The sequence below is a fragment of the Poecilia reticulata genome, linkage group LG5 (genome assembly GCF_000633615.1).
Source record: "Poecilia reticulata strain Guanapo linkage group LG5, Guppy_female_1.0+MT, whole genome shotgun sequence".
NCBI lineage: Eukaryota > Metazoa > Chordata > Actinopteri > Cyprinodontiformes > Poeciliidae > Poecilia > Poecilia reticulata.
In genome coordinates, this window is record NC_024335.1 from 10,287,827 (window position 1) to 10,308,597 (window position 20,771).

Here is a 20,771-nt window from a genome sequence, read left to right on the forward strand (position 1 = left end):
ATATGGAGGCCTTAGTCCTCGACGGGCGCGGCCGTCGCAGGTTCGATTCCCTGCCTGGTGACCTTTGCCACATGTCTTCCCTTTCTCTTTTTACCCACTTTCCTGTCAATTAACTATCAAATAAAAACCACTAGAGCCAAAAAAAAAACAAGTATGTATCAACAAGGGATGAAAATTATCGGTTAATGAGTTAATCTAAAGCTGGCTGATCTTATCAATCGACTAACAATTTATTGATCGATAAGACGGATGCTCAAGATGGCCGACCATCTATAACATAAATAAATTTTCCATAATCTGCTGTTGCTGCTCCATCATGCAGCTCCTCGGTTGAATCAGCGCTACTGAGGTGAAAACTGATCAACATAAAATGCATCTTGCATCTCACACTGGACTCTGCTTGGACCGTTTCCCTTTCCAATTCTAGTATGGTCCCACCATCTTTATTCCTGTTTCAACTGGCTCCGCCTAAGGGATGACCAGCGCCGCCCTCTTCTGGATGGTCTCCAAACTGCAACACTAAAAGAAGGTTTAAGCAGACTTTATTAATTTAATCAATTGGAACTCATTTTAATAAAAAATTTATTGACAATTAATTGTAAGTCGCTTGCTTCCTAAAACTGCAGAATGACTTCACTTCAGTACAAAAAACACACAAAGATGGATGAACTTTTCTCCTCTGTGAGTTTTGGTCATAATTCAGATATTATTTGTGCTTTTGAGAGGCTAATAAGTTGCTCATGATTGTGACAAACAAAAATCCCCACATGGTTGCCATAGTTGTGCGTCATAAGAACTGTCCCAAAGTCAAAAATAAGACTGAAAATCCTTCCAGCTCCACCGCGCCCAAAACCAGAGGGAATAATTGTCCAAAAGAAGCAACACCTTAACCAAAATATTATGAAAAAAAAAGTCTCCAAAACGACAAATCAGGACTAATATGACAAACTACTCCAACATGCTGCTGCGGAACAACTATATATTTCTGTAATATGAGATTTTTTCCCCCCCACTTGAATTAAAGGTTTCTCCATTTTCAGTGTGAAATTATGCTTCTGTAGTAAAAAAAGGAATCTGTTTTATAATTCTTTTAAGACATGGCTACCAGGGGCGCCAATAAACGTGGCCAGCACTGCGCTTTCTCTGAAAGGACAAAAGGATGGCGAGTTATACGACTGAAATTTTATAGCCAGTCACTTTCTCCATTTTTCCCTTTCCTCAGAAATGGAGCTCTGAAAGTGATTCGAAATGCTAGCTGGTAGGGAATGACATGTAGCAGCATGGTCACAGATCAAACCAGACCTAAAACACTATTTGTTTTCCACCACTGTGAAATATCTCCACAACATATTTGTTTTCAAAGCTGTGACCCCATTCCCCCAGCGCTGCTCCTTCATATCCCCCTGCCTCACTGGTGCAGCCTCTTCTAGCATGAAGACCCCGTGACATCAGCATTTACTCAGCTCTCTGCTGCCCTGCAAGCTGCTCTGCTTGCTCTGCGGCTTAAGAAATGTTTCTTTGGCTGGAAAACATGCTTCAGCTGTTTGACAATAAAAACAGATCATATCCGATTCGATCTTGGAAATTCAGCTAACTCGAAGGGTTATATATTTGCCATATTTATTACTCACTGTTTTCTTAGATATCTTCATTTTATTTTTCCATTTCATTCACTCAATAGTAAATATGAAGAGTTCACGCAACAACTAAAAGAAATGATGAATTAAAAGGAGCAGTAAATAGCATAAACTTATATTTCCCCTGAATTCACATACAGGAGAATTAGCTAAACTCAGAGTATGACAAACATATTTCAAATACACAAAAACACCAGTTTAATCATATGTATATCATAATGATTTTCAGATTTATTTTAAATACAGAAAAAGATTTAGATTCTCTCCAAATGTTGTTCCATAAACTAAGACCTTTAATTGAAATGCATTTTTGCTTCATCACGTCTCTGAATCATTTTTTTTTTTTGAAAATCTCTTAAGTTGTATTTTCCTTCTCCTTTTATAAATCAGTTGAGAATATTACTACCCCACACTTCCACACAACATGCCAGACATGGAACAATAAGTTATTAGTGCAAAATATACTTTGACTTTTTGGAACTTGAAAAAGAAAAAGCTGGTAAGATGCCAGAAAACTGGAAAATGCTGATCCAAAAAACTGGCATCTTACCTGTTTTTCCAAGGACCAAAGTTGTTTTTCCTTTCATAAAGACGTGGTTCACCAGAGCCGGGTCGAGTACCAAAGATTTTACCCAAGTAAGAGCATCAATCAATCAATTAATCCTTCAAGTTAGTTTATATGGCACATTTCAGCAACAATACAGTTCAAAGTGTTTAAGATGTTCAGTGTCAACTTGTTCTTCTTCCAGTCAATGGCTAAAGTATCCAGAAATTTTACTCAGGTAGCGATACTTCATAACAAAATCACTCAAGTAAAATTAAACAGTACAGCGTAGTAAAAATGCTCTTTTTCCAAAATGTTACTCGAGCAAATGTATCTAGTTACTACCAAACTCTGGGGTACACATTCATTTGTTTTTTCTAAAAGCAATCCTGATTTTCAGACAGAGGGACAAAAACATTTGATACAAACAGATGACGGTGTCCGTTCTAATCCTCTTTTGATATGAGATGGGATAAATAAAGCTATTTGGCTGCTGAACATGTTTTAACCTCTAAGCCAACAGTGCCATAACGAGGTTGAAGGGCTTATTCATGTTTGCGTGCACCTTAGAGACTTCAGGTTCTTGTGCAACCCTCTCACAGAGACCCACATGGGGCTTTAGCATAAATAAAGAACACAGACTTTGCCCAGTCAGCTTGTCACAATTGGTCTTGTTCAGTGAAACGAAGTAAATGTGGGTTATTCCTCTCAGCTGTGAATAATTTTGTGGGTGCGATGGCCAGTTTGCAGCCAGACAAATCCTACTCTCTGGTTCCTAATATGCAACAGATTCATGCATAATGAATGAAGGAGAAAAAAGGGGGATTTTGGTGGTAATCTCAGTCCGTCCACGTCCACACAACTAGTCAGTGCATTCCTGTGTCAGCAGGCTGCAGCAGGATTTTGCATGCTGCCAATGTCGCTTCTGCAGGAAAGTATGCATCTCTTTTTATCTCTCATTGGCTCCATTCCTCTTTTTTTTTCCCGCTCTCCAACATTCATTACAATTCTGCTAATACAATTTCTGTCTTTAATATCATTCTCTACATTCTGCTTCCCTTCAGCCTGCCTCTGTTTATTTATTCCCTGGCAGGCTCACTCTTCATTAATCTAATGCAGTTTACCCCACACTCATTCAACTCTGCTTCAGCAATCCTGTAGTGCAAAGCTGCCACTGACTTTTCATCTGGCCAAACTGTCACTCACCATGATCCCATAAAAAGAAAGAAAAAAAAATGCAATATCTGTCTCCCTTTTTAACATAAAGAGCAGAAATCCTGCAAACGTCTCCTCCGCCAGCATATCTCCATCCTCCCCTTTTTCCTGTCCGTTGGTTCATGCAGACTTCCTCCTCTCTACCTTTTATTTGCTCTCTCGCTCAGTTAATGAAGGGAGAATTGAGGTCAACGTCTTATCGTGATTTGTTTCCTTCCTTCTGGTTGTTAAACGGCTAACCGCACTCTAAAATGTCTTTAAATCTTCTACGCCAGACTCACTTTGGGCGACACTGGTTGATGGTTCTCTGCGTGGAAGTGATGTTGACAGTTTGTAAATGCGTGGAGCATTTAAAACGGCAGAACTATTGTTATTAAACCATTTATTTTCTCCACCATGTGTGCTGTCCATGTGATCTTGAATCTTTTCTCGATCATCAGGTTCCTTGCAGCTCTTATGTTTCCTGTGTTTTGCATTGGGAAAGCTCTTTAGCTGTGGGTACCTGTGTTTTTTTAAAGTGCATCGTAATGTGTGTGAATACTTTATGCGCATGCTGAACATCGCCCTGGGTTATTAATAACCAAATCCAGTTCGCTGCACCCATGGCTGCTTCCTGCACTCTAGTACAAATTGTAAAATACGGGTTCCTAAATCACAATGGTGGCCTTTTAATTTATTGCTCTGTGAGCACTCAGTGGTGCAAACGTTGAGCCAACGAAACGGAGACACACACAAGGGTCCTTTTTTTATTATTACAGCCCTCTTTTTTATTTAATGCATCAAGTTTTGCGGGGTTTTTTTCAGTTGGATTAAATGCAAATTAGAGCTGCTGATGTTCTTATGTTGAAAAAAAATGTTTTCCTATGACGGAGGCTTACTGTGGTTGCATCAGCAATGTGATAACGTGAGTAAACATGCAGCTCACTGAGGTTCAGTTTGGAGAAGAAGGTATATGTTTCTATATTTGAACTCATAATTAATGCTACAGCTATTTTACTCAGTTTTACATATTAATTTAATTGTTTCGGTTTCCTGAACTCTATTATTACACACTAGGATATTTATCTGTCTGGGGCTCTTATCTCTCCAGTGGTCAATAATATGATCTCATGTTTATTCATATCTGTGTATTTGTACTTTGCTGGTTTATTCACTACTGGGGATTCAGTTGCTTTCTTGCTATTTTTCCTAAACTTGTCTTATGGGTAATTATTCCTTGGTTTTTCATAGACTGCATGTTTTATTTATGTCATAATGTTTTGATCTTTGTCTTAAACCAAACATTAAAAATTGCAGAAATTGTATATCGGAAAGAAAAGTTAAAAGAATAGGTGAAATTCAAGGTTGAACTTGAACTTCTGGGTGCAATTAATTTATATTTATTACATTTAAATCAAATATAAATATTCATTGCTAATAAATGAAATCTAATAAGCTTGGTTTAGTTTTAAAAATATGAATATCTTCCCTCAGATCATTGTTTGTTTGTTTTTTAATTACAATAGACTTGTTCAAATTATTTGTGACATAAGAAATATGAAGATAAATCACTTTTCTAACAAATAGGAATGAAATCTAATTGGTTTAAATCTATATTTCAAAAATAAATATAACATATAATGTGATTACATAAGTGTGCACGCTGTTTTTGAACCTTTTTTATTCAATTGCAGCCTTCAGTATTCTTTGTTGGCCATCTGTCAACATGCTACATCTCGACTTGGCGATATGTGCCTACTCCGCATCCACAAGCTCTCCAAATTTATTAAAGTATGGATTTCCTGTCCACAGCCCTTCTTTATATATTTAGCAGATGTTGGACTGTCTCTGGTTTGTGATTGGCTCATTCTGAAACGGCAGTTTTCTTGTGATGAAGCCATAGACGTTTGTTTTTTCCTTTAAAAATGAAATCTCTGTAGAATAACCTTTCTGACAGACACTTGAAGGTTTGGGGTCAAACTATCACACTTTTAGGGCTGTTTATCATTTTGTTCATCTTCATTAAACGTTACTTCAATTCAAAGAAAAGAATACCTCAGATCATAATGCTGCCATTACCATACTTGGTTTTAGATAAAAACTTATTTTGTGTTTGTGCAGTTTTGTTCTTCTGCCATGAGTATCTTTGGGAGCTGTGGCTGAGCAAATAAAATTCTCCCGTAAAGTTTTTAGATTGATGTTTTCTTTGAAAGAAAATTAATTTGTATTTTATTCCTAATTGTGGTCCAGATTCACGGAGAATAAAAGAGATTGTCATCACACCTCTACATCCTGGAGCTCTCAGCCTTTTCTCCGCCTTATTGATCCGTTTCAGCTTTGTCTTTTCAGCACTTTCAGTTCATCAATCAGTTTTTGTAATTATTCTACAACTATTGATGACTGTCCTCAAAGAACAATTATGTGTTTGTCATCTGTAAAAAAATGTGCGTCTCCCTCCCAACTTATAGGTTTGAGCACTTAGGTCTTTCTAACTGTTTCTAACGTCCTTCCAAGCTGCAGCTAAAGCTAAAATATGAATATAAGCAAAGTCCATTAAAATAATTCATTTAGCTTCACTTTTGGTTCATTTCTGGTTCAAGCTTTCCTTCTGCAGTGGCTCTTTTGGAGGAACATTCATTCACTATTAGATTTCTGGCTAATGCGACTCCAATTTGAATCCTCTGATTGAAAGGATCTATTTCTGAGCTCATGCTCTTAAGTTGAGTTTGATGTTGAAGTATGAAGCAGAGAAGGTTTCATTTCTGCTTTGATGTATCCCAAAGAGGTTAACATTATGCAGCACCCTTTATGTTATGTGAGCGGTCATAGAAAAGTCAGATTATAATCAACCACTTGTCTGCCAAGTCTGAAGAACTTCAGTGTTTAATTTTGATATAAGGCTAAGATATTATAAGTGTGTTTAGAAATCATGTTAACCATATGGGCACATACTGGCTCAATTCAAAATCAGACAATACTCAATGGTTTGATTTCAATTTCTAAATCTATGAGTTGAGTTTTGGGGGGGTTTTTGCATTCTTACATTTCTACTTACGTTGTAATATGAAAAGTATATTGTATAATAGCTTGTATTCAGTTAAAATCTCTGTTTTAGGGCAGTTAGAATTACCAGAACTATTTCTATTTGCTGAATGCCAGAATAATGAGTTTTTAAAAACATCCAAAATGCCATTCTGGATGTGGAAGAACCATTTATATGTGGTGAAGTTGCTTCAATAATGTGCATATAATGTTCTATACCCATGATGTCATCTATTTTTCAAAGTGCACCAGTCCCTCCTGCAGCAATGCGTTCACACAGCATGATGCTGCCAGCCCAGAACAGGTTTGCAGGCTTCCCTGTTTATTCCTCCAAATGTAACAATGGTTATTATGGCCAAACATTTCAATTTTACCTTCATCAGAGCAAAATAATATATATTTTTTATTATTGTTATTTTTATGTTGCCAGATATTTGTCCCTGAGTGTATCTGGAAATTGGGATCTGTATTTTTATGTTTTTGGACTAATTTAATATTTTCTTTATAATTTATGGGTTTTTATTTTGGATTAATTCACCACCTAGTATCGTTTCATCCCCTGATGTTAATGAACTTGTTTCACAGAGGGTCATGGGTGGTTTGGCACAGAAAATTTAACTAATTTCTCTCTTGGACCAATTTCATGTTTTACCTTCACAGGTTTACTTTAATATTAAGTTAAAAGTAAAAAGTGTTGCACTTTTAGCTTCAGTAGTATTGAGATAGGATCACAGATCACAGCAGGTCCCTGCAACCTGCAGCTCCAGAGCCACAAGCGGCTCTTTGGCTCACTTAGCGATGAAACATTGCCATGGGTTATGTTTTGTTTCATTCTGTTATTCCATGAAAGAACAGTGACCTCATCTGGTCCTCCTCGTAAATTTGGTCTACAGCCACCATTGCTGTGGTTAATCATACTCTCTACCACCATCAGCCAGCATCGTGTAAGTCTTTAGCTTAGCAGCAGAGGTTGCTATGCACGTTTTGCACCAAAACCTCGTCCTCTTTGGAAAACTCATCCCCTTTCTGAAGCAGTATGATGGCAGGACATGTCCATACTGTTTTTTATTTTTTCATTTACATATAGCTGTTTGCAAAGTGTTGCTTTTGGACATCTAGAAATTGTACTTATGAAGTTCCTGAATTCTCTTCCTGATGTCTTTGCTGATTTCTTTCTTTTTCCCCAGGATGTTAAGGAAGAAAGCAGTTTGTACCTCGACTTAATTTCAATAAGCCAATAACAATATTGTGATAGACATGTGATCAATATCAGTAGATAGTACATCTGATAGAACATAAGCTGAAATCTGATCCAGAACCACACAGTATTCTGGGAGATGTAGACAGAGGAAAAACATAAACCGCTCAAACTTTCACGGCCTGCTAAGCTAGGTTGATGGCATCAACTCACTCACTCACTCTTTGGTTACCTAGCAACAGCCTGTTGCCACCATGCCTCATAACTGCTTAAAGATAACAAAACACTGGCATGGAGTGAAACCTGTGACTTAACCAGGAAAGTTCACTCCATCCATCAGTTTGGTAGGATTTCAGTTATTTAAAACAAAATCCAAAATAAATAATCATCAATATGAAACACTTACATTGTGATGCATTTTTCCAGCCCCAGTCTAACAATAAGTTAATTCATGGTCATCTTAATGGATCAAAATGGGAATTATTTATTCTGATTTTAATGTTAGACTGTGGAAAACATAGCTGTAGTGTAAGTAAATACCTGGTTTCAGTTAAATTAGATGCATCTGTTGAATGCAGCTGCGATGAGAGTGATAATTACACTTTGAGGTCAAGCATAAAACACACAGGGCAGTGTGAAATCACTCACAGTAGACTTTTGTGCAAGATTACCACCAAACATGGACAAAAGTCTGAGGGCGTAATTTTACCGATGCTGGATAAGAATTGCATAAAACTTGTTGCTTTAAACTCGGGGCGCATGGGGTTTTGTTCCACTAAAAAGCTGAAACTCCTACAGCCGAACACTTTCTACTACACAGCTGGTGCTATTGGGCTTCTTATGAAGAGTGGGCAGTACGATGAAAGCCCAGAGGGAGACTAGAAATAGGAGAGCGTAGGAGACCGACTCCAACAATAACCATCACTGTACAGATGTATTCACCATGAAGTAAGAATGGGATTCATTCTCTGAGTCTAATGCAGCAAATGACCTGTGTAATGTGCATTGTCTGTTGGGAAATGGCCTCTGCTACAGACTGAGTAACAGGTTTCTCATCTTTCTGACAGGAAGTGCAAGGTCAAATGACTGCATTATCATCACACAAGGGGGGAAGGATTTTTTTAACACTTTGGGACTAAAGAGGGTTTTTATTGTCTCTCTCTCTTTCAGCTGACCTACCTGCCCCCACCGTGGGGCGACTGCAAGTCCACAGCGATGGACTCCGACTTCTTCAGCAGTTACAGCATCACTGCCTGCAGAATTGACTGCGAGACGCGATACCTGGTCGAGAACTGCAATTGCAGGATGGTCCACATGCCTGGTATCTTTCACACACACACACACACACACACACACACACACTGCTTCTTACAAATGCATTTATCAAGCAGAAAAGTGCCCTAGTGGCTGTTGTTTGTGAACTTATTGTAAAAGTGTCCTTGCGAAGTGGTGGTGGCAGTTTTACTCGAGGAACCAACACATTCCTGGCAGCGGTCTTAGAAAATCACATACTTTCACACTCTAGTGGATCGGAAAACTCGACCATTTTCCCTTTGTGTTTGTGCAGTGATTAAAGCTGGCGTTTGCTGTCTACCTCTTACATTTAATCACAGTGTGAGATCTCACATGGCAAATTGAAAAGGGGGCTCTGGCACAGAGGAAACATTTGGATTGGGACTTTGTTAAGACTCACTCACCTGCCTCCCCTCTAACATCTCTGTTGTCAGTCACAGAGCAACCCGGCAATCTGCCTGTCTGATCACCAGGATCATATGCTGCCTTGATGTGTGTTTGAATATCCTGAGTCCACAGGGAGCTAGATAAGAATCCTCCATGTCCCGCTTTTTCTCTGGTCCAGATTGTCCCTCAATCTTCCTGTCAAATGTGTAATTTTTAGGGAAAACTCCATGAATTATTGCCAATAGTAGGGAAGTAATTTCCTGTTGGTCCACAGCACCATGGCAGGTCTTTGTTCAGTGTTGTTTTGATGGATTGAAATGAATGGCTGGACTTCTAGAATGACATAGATTGGAACAATGTTGACAGAAACTTTAAGCAGTGATAAATGGTATCAGTTAGGAGACCAGATCCGTTTTATGACAGTATCCAGTTGTGGAAAATAAAAGTAATGACTCAAAGCAAATGTTCAACCCATTTCTAAAAGCTTTTCTTCTTTCCTTCACACTGTTGCTGCTTTTTCTTTTCCCTGCCTGTCCTTAGGAGATGCCCCGTACTGCACCCCAGAGCAGTACAAGGAGTGTGCAGATCCTGCCTTGGGTAAGAAGATAAACCAGCACGATGTGTGTATATATGTATCCCACTGTTCAGAGCTCTTGATCCGAGCTGATAACAGATAATAGTGTTCCTTCAGCATGATGGTACCACTGAAGCTTTTCTTTTCTGCCTCACCACCAGCTAAAACCTCTCAGGCCTTTCATGTCTGCTGCTTGTTTTCTTACAGACTTGCAATCTCTCACTCTTTCATGGCATCACCTCGCACGCTGCCTTGCTATCCCTCTTGCTCCGTCAGCATGAGTCTGTCTTATTTTTTTATATTCTGTTAAAGGTCTCAGAGGTCGCCTCTACTTTGACGCCTCTCACTCAGCTGGCATTTTGTTTGTCACGCCGGAATGACGATAAATTAATCAGTCCCTGTCTTCTCTTTTTATATCGCTGTCTGTTTCGCCTTCCTTTTCTCTCTCCATCTGTCGCCATCATATTTTATGTTTTTGGTTTTTTTTTAGATTTCCTTGTTGAGAAAGACAATGATTACTGTGTGTGTGAGACCCCATGCAACATGACTCGATATGGCAAAGAGCTGTCCTTTGTGAAGATTCCCAGCAAGGCGTCGGCCAAGTACCTCGCCAAGAAATTCAACAAGACTGAACAGTACATTGCGTAAGTCATGCTTTTTTTTTTTTTGATTCGCTGTGATGTTTATCCTGTTTGCCTCATTATCATTTTGATTATGTTCAGGGCAATTTTATCCTGCTGTCTGAGAGGCTGCTTCACTTGAAGCAGCTAAAAATTGAGCTTAGATGAGTTTTAAAATGCATTTAACTTCTCTGGAGTCTTCAATATCACAATGTAATGACTCTTTTGAGAAGTTTTGATGTTATGTCTAGTTTCATAAAGTGTGTTGCAACTCTTAGTGTTACTTCAGGTGTTTCAGTTCCACCAACTCAAGGTGTGAAGTTCAATAAAAAGAGTTGGGCAATAAATCTGTAACACTATAAATCACAATAGATATGTGATCAATATCAGTAGAAAATATGTCCAGTAAAATGTTCAATGATTAAAGTGAACTCTCATTCAGAACTGCACATGCGCTGGATACAGCTTGAGGAAAAGCTTTTGCCAAATAAGCAAGGTGGGTGGCATCAATGAACTCACTCATTGGTTGCCTAGCAACAACCTGTTGAGTAACTTGTGCAGAAACGGTTTTGTGTTTCGCCACCGTGCATTATAACTGCTTAAAAATAAGAGAGAAAATTAGTTTTCTCTTATGAAACAGGAAATGTCACCACTGTGGCAGTATTTCAGATAGTTAAAGCAAAAAAAACTAATAAATAATTAGCAATATTGACTGATATGATACATTTTTCAGTCATGTCGTCCAGCCATGTGCATGTGATTACCCCGCTTTACTCTGATACGGTTAATGAAATCATTGGTCCTTAAGAGGTCATGAAAAATGAACTCACTGAACATCCTTCAGTGAGTTCATGTTTTATTTGGCAGAAGTTTTGTGTAGCTCAAACTTTGATTCTCTTTTAAAAGATTAGTTTTCATCTCTGAGCTTACACATAAAGACATTGCTTCATCTGTTGACAGGTGCATGCGCCTTGTCGTTCTGGTGCTCTTGGATCTTACAGGAGCTTTCGATTCGTTTAAAACACTTTGTTGGTATCCATGGCGCTGTACTGAGGTGGCTCACTTCATACCTGACAGACAGAACATCCTGTGTCATGATCAAAAATGTATCCTCTTTTTATGGAGTGTCACAAGGCTGTATTCTTGGTCCCCTTCTCTTTTCCCTTTATATGTTCACTAGGTGAAGTTCTAGCTGTACAAACTGTCCTTCCCTCATTATGCAGGTGACTGCATAATACCGCTGACATCAGCGCTCTACCTTTAATAAAACTGCTAAAATCCTTAGATTAATCTTTGATCAGGAGTGTAAATATTAATTAGTTCTGGACTCTACATGATGTCCCTCTGTCTTCCTTAAGACGACTTCAACTTGTCTAAAACGCGGCTGCCTGTCTTTTAACCAACAACTCTAGATGTGAACATATCAGCACAGTTTTATCCTCTTTCCATTGACTTTCTTTCCATTTTAGAATTGATTTTAAAATTTTACCGTGCAGCAGTTACGCTGATTGAAAACACCTGAGTTTCTTCTTCATCCCTCTGTAAAAGATTGAGGTGCTTTTGTTGCACAGAGGGAATATTGGGTCTTTCTCTCACCTCACTTGACCTCCTGGGTTTGGTTTGCAGGCTTTGTTTGCTTGACTCACTTCAGTTTTGTTTAGTCTTTGTTTGTTTTTCACAGGATTGATTTTATCCATTAAAATAAACATGCAAATATTATGTCCTCATGTCCTTTTCTGTTTTTGTCACAATCACTGAACCAGGTTGTGACATTGTTTTTAAAGCTCATAATCGCCTTACACCATTTTATTTATTTGAACTTTTTTAGGGAGATTCCTGAGATAATTAAATAAACTTTTATTAGATTTCCCATGAACAAGGCTAACAAAGACCTCTGATCCTTCAGTCTAAGATGAAGACTTTTTTCTTGAGACAGGCTTTTTATACCATGCGGCACAGTGGCATTTTCCCTTATTTCGATTGTTAATTTCAGTGTTTTTTTTTTATTTTTGTTTGATTTTTACAATTAGTTACCTTAGTTATTGTTAAATGCTCAATAAATCAATCAATCATCATTCAACAATGTAAAAAGTATCAAAATGTAAAGACGTAAGCCTAAGTTTGGATGCTCACGCAGCTGGATAGTTATACTCAATATTCTCTGAAAAGATTCAACCTGAAAGCAAATTATGAAGAACTGAAAGATAAAGAAGGATGCTGCAACCCTCCAAAAGTCAACTACCCAAAAACAATCATTTCGGGTCCGCCACTGTATTTGTTCTGTGAACTGTTAGTGAGTCTCAAAACAATTACCTGCAACTCAAAGAGAGCTCACCCATTGAAAAATGATAACATTCGTGGTTCCAACATCAAGACATTATTGAGCAACAAAGGTGCATATTGGATATCAACAAACAGCAATCCACTTCTGTCCCAAAGGAGCTGTGTATCTGCAGTTTAATAAAGATTACACAGAAAAGCAGTGTTAGAAAATTGTTTTGGGGATTCACAAGAGCGAAATAATGCAAACTGATGATTGGAGAAAGAAAAGCACAGCATAAAATATTAGGACAACACAACATATAATTTGTTTTAATTATGTAAAAGGTGTTATTTTTGCACAGTCTCTCCACAAAATGGTTGGATGTTAATTTTATTATTCTGTATGGCAGTATATGTTTCTTTTGAGGTTGATGATTCCCTTAGATTACTTACTTAGGTTGACTTTTTAAAGTTTTTCTTTTATCTTTTGAAGTATTATAAAAAGCTCCAAGTGAGATTTTAGGATGATTAGTCAGTCAAGTACAGAGTGTTTTATTTTCATATAGAATACACCAAAAAGATTAAAAGAAAGTTCAAGAAAATGAGAAGTGCGTTGAATATTTTATTCATCACTCCAGGCTATTGAGGGTTAGATAATTACTGTAGCACATGTAGCCAGACTGCGACCAGAAAGAGAAAGTTTCTCCATTCCCAGAGGACGGTTTGTTTAACAAGTGGCCACATTCCCAAGAAATGAACATTTGTGGAAGGGTTTTTGATATCCAGCCTGCTCTGTGCTTGGTGGTGTGAAACTGAAGAGTGTGAAGTTTGACTGTCGGGAACCTCACAGAGAAGGAGGCTCAGCTAGGCGAAAGCTTTGGTCCGCTGTTTGACAGCAGCTCTGATCAGACGTGGTTCAGGTTACTCGCTGGCAGTGAGGAAGCATCGCTTTTACATCAGGGTGACACCGCACACACGAGACCTTCAGACCAGAGGGAAATAGACGGAAAATACTAGAAAAACTGTCAGAAGTAAAACAAAAACCTCAATGATATTCGACTGGGGATAGGCTGCCTATACTCCAGAGGTACAAAGGCTATTAGAGCTTGTGAGAGTTTGACATATGTGGAAGTTTCAAATTTACCAGACGTCAAATCCAAAAGCATGGAATTAGTTCAAATTATAGTTTTAGGATTAATGTGAATGTAGTGAATAAACGTTTAAAAGCTGAACCTAAATTAATGGAGGAAAAACATGTTTTGTTACATAATAGCACAGCAGTTGGTTCCAGCTCTTTTACAAGGCTGCATTTTCTTTAGCATTAATTAAATAGTTTTAATAGCAACCAGTGCAATTCAACCCCTGGGGAAAACAAGCGGACTCTGACCCGGACGGCAGAGAAGCTAAAAGGTTTTAGTTCAATTAATGGCATCAAGATTAGCTGAAACGTGGTCTAATTTAAACTATTACAATACTACATTCTAATTGTATTACATAAGTAGTCCCAAAGAGGTCTGTCTATTCAGAGAGGCTCGTATTGCAGTTAATTTTGCAGTTCAAAAAGTTTAACGAGATCTCTTAGACATCTTTAGAAAACTGCAGCATCGAGTCATTGTGACTCTGTAAAGAACATGAACTTGTTGGATTCTGCAAAGACGTGCCCAAACTTTGCAAGGAAAAAAAAGACAATGCAAAGTGGTATGCTTCTTTTATTTACATCCTGCAGAACTACAATACCACTCTACTATACAGCAATTACTAGTTAGTTAAAAATAATTTACATATAAAGATACTTTCACACAGTAAGACCACATGACGACATCAAAAATCAACTGGAACATGGATAAACTTTGAGGAAAAGCTCTTTCATGGCGCCTGAAGATCCCAGAGTGCTTTGCTTTATTTTTAATAGTTCCTGAGAATCACCTGACTCTATTGTAGGAGCCCACTCTTCTGACTCAAAAAGTCCTGTCTTCATGTCAAGACTACAACCTCATCATATCCCCTCCTGGCCACCATGGGAGCTGCTGTCCTCCTGTTGCAACAAAAAGGTCTTGCCAAGCAGCTGAAGTGAACATCCATCCATTTTCTTACACCCTTGTCCCTCAGTGGGGTTGGGAGGGTTGCTGGTGCCTCTCCAGCTCACATTCTGGGCGAGAGGTGGGGTCACCCTGGACAGGTCGCCAGTCTGTCGCAGGGCAACACAGAGACACACAGGACACACAACCATGCACACACACACTCACACCTAGGGACAATTTAGACAGACCAATTAACCTGACAGTCATGTTTTTGGACTGTGGGAGGAAACCAGAGTACCCGGAGAAAACCCACGCATGCACAGGGAGAACATGCAAACTCCATGCAGAAAGATCGAGGCCGGAAATCGAACCCAGAACCTTCTTGCTGCAAGGCAGCAGCTCTACCAACTGCGCCACTGTGCAGCCCCTGAAGTGAACAATATACAAAAAATAAACAAAATTATTAAACAAGATGCATCATGTTCATACACTTTGTACATAAAGATAACTGCGCTACTGGTGGAATAATACACTCTGCGCATATGGGCAGGTTTCTGGGAGATGAAGCGAAACTGTCTGGACTCCAGGTTAAGTTTAAACTGTGTTGTCAGAATGAAGCCTTGAGTTTGTATCTAGTTAAGGAGATGAGAATGAATAAGTGCAAGCAGCTGCTGGATGTGGTATATAATATAAATATACTACACACACACACACAGTTAACCAGCTTCAGACTGGTGTGACCCATTCAAAGTGTTAAAAAAAACACACTTCAGAGTTGGATTTTGTATGCATGTGTTCTTTTGATTAGAAGTGCCAACATAAGCTGGCAGACCACAACTGTAAATTTGTGCTGCATGCTTGGGGGATGTGCTGCATCCTATTCAGAGCCCTACCACATTCATAGGGAAATTTCTCAGATTTTCAGGAGACATTCTAGTGCAGATATAATAACTGTGGCAGTATCATTGTAACAGGATGTGTTAGAAAGCTGCAGGGTAAACTCCAGCTGCCAAATACCATAGAGTGTAGGGCCATGCTTGCCTTCACACTGAAATAAGGTTTTTCAAATTCGCCACAAACCAGTGACATTTGACTGGATTTAAAGATCCTAGAGACAGATGGCTCATTCCTAATCCGATGTGAAGCAAAGCCAAAGCAACCCAAACATGGAATATTCTGCAGTTATTACTAATGCTGAATTCCTCACATTGTAAAACAGACATTTTACAAAAACTACAATCCACAAAGTTTCTGTTGCACTCAAGAAAATTCTGGGATTCTAAAGCAAAACAAACTTGCTGTAAAATCTATATTTCATCATTTTGGAATTTGGCAAACAGAAGTCATTTTGTAACCGTAAACGAACTAAGACAGGAACACTTCAGCTATATCTAATGTTAGGCAGTCAGAAAATGTACACAACTGTTGTTTTATACGTCTTATACAAATATCTAGGTTCAACTACAGGATTGTGTTCAGTGCTTTTCATAGAGCTTGTGCTCTTGGTAAAATCAACACAGTTTGGCAGCACAATTCAATATAAATTTTTGTTGTTTTGCACCTACGTCATCATCTTTCTGTTAAATTTTGCAACGTAAAGTCAGCTCTTGGCTTCACCGGATCTTCTCAAAGAAAATCATGTTTTATTTTGCTCAGATTGAATAAAGTGGGATAGCTACTAAAGAATTTTTAAAACCTTCGAAGCGGTTTTGATCTGAAAGTCTTTGGGGTCTGTCTTCCCCCAAGGAGAGGGAACTCAAAGAAGAAAAATATTTCTCTGTTTTGCCTTGGACCCTTAAGCTAATCCCTTTTGATTTTCTTTCCGCTGAAATCAAACAGCTGTAATCATTTCCTCTGTACACCACGATGATCAGCCCCACTGAGGGAAAATTAGTTTGCTGTGGCAGGTCATCCGCTCAGCACGACACATCTGCTTTGGTCTGTGCAGAAATTGGAGTCAACCGTCATCTTTGTAGACGCTCCGAGAGAAGCATGTGTAACATGTTGACGACTGAATGCCTGCTTTTCACACTTGCATTCTTCCCTTTCTGTTTGCAGTGATAACATTCTGGTTTTGGATATCTACTTTGAGGCGCTGAACTATGAAACCATTGAACAAAAGAAAGCCTACGAACTGGCAGGCCTTCTGGGTAAGGAAATGGCTGTCAAGTGTTTTCTTGGGAAAAGATAACATGCAATGTGCCGCCTGACAGACGCTTTTTATCTGGCATGAAGGCAGAGCCAATGTATGCATTTTTATAATAGGTGTTCAGGTCCCTGGAGATGTAAAAACGGCCTCTTTAATCTATTGTTCGCTTTTCAACCGCAGATTTGCAAACATCTGTGTTTTCTGTTGCCTCTCTCGTCCTTCAGCCGTACAGATTAAAGCTGGAGCTCATGAATGCGGAGGAATGATTTCCATCTGGTTTAAAGACTTTCTCACTTTTCTTTTCAGGCGATATCGGAGGTCAGATGGGTCTCTTCATAGGCGCCAGCATCCTCACCGTTCTCGAGCTGTTTGACTACCTGTACGAGGTAAAATAACACCTGCCATCAGCTCCGACGCTAAACGTGTGCTCTAGTAATTAGTGAAATGAAAGTTTGAGATAAACAAGAAAAAGAAGCTGTTTTTTATTACCTCAGGGAAGGCATATTTATAGACGCATGCAATCATTCAAGCTCACCTGATCCAAACGTGAGCTTTAGTTATAAAAACAGGAAGATATCTGGATGATTTCCAGCAGCAAGAAGTGAAAAAGTAACTCTATTTTTTGTTGTTGTTTTTGTTTTTTTTAGGTGATCAAGTACAAGCTGTGCAGATGCATGAAGAAGAAACACAAAGGCCGCAGCAGCAATGATCGGGGAGCTGTGCTGAGCCTGGATGATGTGAAACACCATGTCAGTATGGGCTGCTGCCGAGTACTTTGACTGTGTCAGACCGCATTGCTTTGACAGGAGCTAGCTCCTTTCTTCTTTGTCTCTGCTGGCCTCAATTGCCGGCAGTCAGGGTGGTGTTGGCGAGAGAGAGCGAGTGAGATAGAGGAAAAGCGATTGAAAGAAGCTAAAAGAGAGCGGCGCTCTCTTTTAGAAAAGAAAAGCAATTGGGATGAGAGGGGAAGACTGAGAGGGAGTCGAAGGAGAGGAGGCTTGGGTTTAATCAAAGCAGCAGGACAGTACTAGCATGGACAGGCCAGAATTAAAGCCTCAGACGCTGTGACAGCTTACTTATATCCAAGTGTAAATGAAACCAGCTCACTTTAATTGTGAGTCAGAGCGCAGGCAGAGAAAAGTGGAAAGGCGCTCCTCCTCTGCTCCTGCCTCACTTAGTAGTCCTCCCTCTCCATCCACCTTCATTATTTTTCCAAGTATTGCTCAGGAATCTATTAACTCGCCGCTCCCGACCCAACCTGTTGCTCTTTTCATTTTTTTTTTTCTTCCATAAAGGCTTTCAAGATTTTCTCACCCGTCTGCATGTTTGTGTTCCCTTTCCTTCAAAGTCAATCATCTCTCTGCTTCATTCTCGCTGCCATTCCAATTTCTCTGTCTTTTTCTCTTCAGGCTCCTTGTGACAACCTGCGTACGCCGTCTACATATCCCGGGAACATGCTACCTCACCATCCGGGCCAGGGCAACTTTGAAGACTTCACCTGCTGAGCAGACCTCAGTAGAGCATCACCGTGCGTGTTATGCAACCAAAGCCGACCGTACAGCAACGAACTTTCTGACGCACAGACAGTGAAGAGCTGATGCTGATGAACAAAAACAGAGGCTTTTTTTTTTACATAGAAACTGAGGAAAAAAATTATAAATCAATCAAACACGATAAAGGATTACCATCCAACGGCCAAGTAAAGAGAGAGCCCTGAATATTAAGAAGTATATTTTGATCTTTAGAGAAACATTTCATGCAGCGGTCCAAACCCTTTTGTGTTTTTCCTCTGGAATACTGCCACAACAGATACTGGCGGAGAAGGTTTGCCAACAACAACAACAACAACAAACTCTCTTACAGGAATAAAGGAAAAAGAGAAAAGAAAAAGCATCCATTGTTACTGGAAAATGTACAGTAATTTCACCGCAAACAGAAAAGAGCCTCCATGCCTTTATGTGACACAGCAACAACACTATCCCCCCTCCCCCACCTGCTTCTGTGACGATCGTCATGATGCTTACTCCACTGTACATGTAGCCACACAAGGAAAGGTTTGAGAATGTATCTCTGTCCATGCCTGATGGGGAATTGGTGGAAAACGCGGCAGCAGCACAGGTGCAACATCTACCATTCGAAAAATATACTGGTGAAAATTTCAGGTCTCATCATCATGGTAATGCATGCTTGTATTTGTCCAGTGCATGTTTTTTGTTCTTTCTTTTCATTTCTACTTCTAGTTGATTTTTATGTCTTTATATAATAAACATATATAAATATATAAATATACATTTACATTGTAATTACCAGGTCTGCCTCAATGATAAGCAGGTAAAAGGAAGATGATGCGTCTCTTATATTTCTGTGTTTTTGCTTATGTGTGTGTGTGTGAAGTGTGTGTGAAGTGTGTGTGTAGGGTGTCAAACATAATGCCCAACCAGACGAGTGTTTAATTGTGCAACTCTCAATTTTTATGTTAACTTCTTCACATGTGCCAGATGAGTTGAAGAATCTTTGCTCATCTTCATTTATGCTTAAATTGACCTCAATGAGAGGGGATTTTTAAAAAAGAAAAAAAGTTTGTTTTCATTTTCTTTTGGTTCTTTTCTGAACTTTTTTTATTCATGAATTACTTGCGGTTCTGTAGGGCTGTTAGGATTTTTCTGTATCTGTGTTCTAGTTGAAAAAGTCTTACTGAAGCACAATATCGCAAGTATGTAGAGGTGATATAAAAGAAAACATACTATTCCTCTTGATATGTCATGTTTTTTAAATTTTTGTTGACTTTTCATTCTTTCATGTTAAACTTATTTACTTTCATCTGACTGTCTCAATCCATTCAGGCTTAGCGGCCTGTCTATTTAGTTATTGATGCATAAATAAAATGTAACTATCATTTTTTAAATTTGTCTTGGGAGGATTTCTTCTCAGTAGCAAATTTACTTTCAGAAGCATTTATATGCTCGAGCGAACAGAGGCAAAATAATGTATTTTTCATCACCAAATAGAGTGTGAACATTCATTTTTAATCACAAGTAGCTCTTGGAAAATCAGATTAAGCGTCATCAGGGGGCTACCTCTAATCATGTAATCTGGAGTGCTGCCTTACCCAACACTTTCTTTTAAAATAAGTCAGCATTAAGGGAAAAAAGCGTTTAAGGGCAGGAATGTGGTACCAAGCAAGATATTGCTTATCTCTGTCAGCCATTCATTTGAAACGCTGCGAGCCACAATGTTGGTGTTTTTTCCAGCTCATGCCGCTAAAGCGTAATTACACTTTCAGTAGTTAGATGACAAAAGGACGGATGGGAAATATCTTGCACTGCCAGTTTAAGTTTAATCAAGACTATCAATCAACCAGCAGCTCAAAATTCTGGGTGACATCTCGTTTTTTTTATGGTACATCTGGTGCTGCCAACTGGTGCACATGTAGCAGTTTTTTATTTTATTTTTTTTTTGTGATGCATGACTTTGTGAATATTGGAAACAAAAATTGTGTTGGCTGCTGAGTCTGAAGCGCATCGGTCCACGCCGTGGGTCATCCGAGGAGGAGAGTGGTCGTTTTGCCTTATAATTCTTTCATGATTTCTTTTAGCGGAGGAGGCACACATTCGGTGTTGCTCATCAGATGTGAGAGAACATCCATTTTTTATTAGTTCACACGAGAAGCCTCTGCTGGTAGCCACACAAGCTTAAAACTTCACATAAAGAATCTCTTTTGTCTGCTGAAGACTTGACTGTGTTTATTGTGCGAAACGTGACTTTTCCCCACTAATGGTTTCATGATTTTGTGCTGTACCTGCCGAGAAGACAAATTAATTAAGAAATAAAGAGCGAAGGTGTTCATTTC

The 20,771-nt window shown here is 39.0% G+C and overlaps 1 protein-coding gene across 3 annotated transcripts in view; it reads left to right on the forward strand.

Annotated features, from left to right (window-relative positions):
- The window catches only part of asic1b (acid-sensing (proton-gated) ion channel 1b), a 203,836-nt gene extending 183,065 nt beyond the window's left edge, over nt 1-20,771 (forward strand). For all 3 annotated transcript variants that reach the window (XM_008408900.2, XM_008408898.2, XM_008408899.2), the window contains 7 exons: nt 8,786-8,936; nt 9,836-9,892; nt 10,360-10,513; nt 16,831-16,922; nt 17,228-17,307; nt 17,569-17,670; nt 18,331-20,771. In XM_008408900.2, the coding sequence (XP_008407122.1) occupies nt 8,786-8,936; nt 9,836-9,892; nt 10,360-10,513; nt 16,831-16,922; nt 17,228-17,307; nt 17,569-17,670; nt 18,331-18,426 (732 nt within the window). In that variant the 3' untranslated portion in view covers nt 18,427-20,771. The remainder of the gene's footprint in view (nt 1-8,785; nt 8,937-9,835; nt 9,893-10,359; nt 10,514-16,830; nt 16,923-17,227; nt 17,308-17,568; nt 17,671-18,330) is intronic.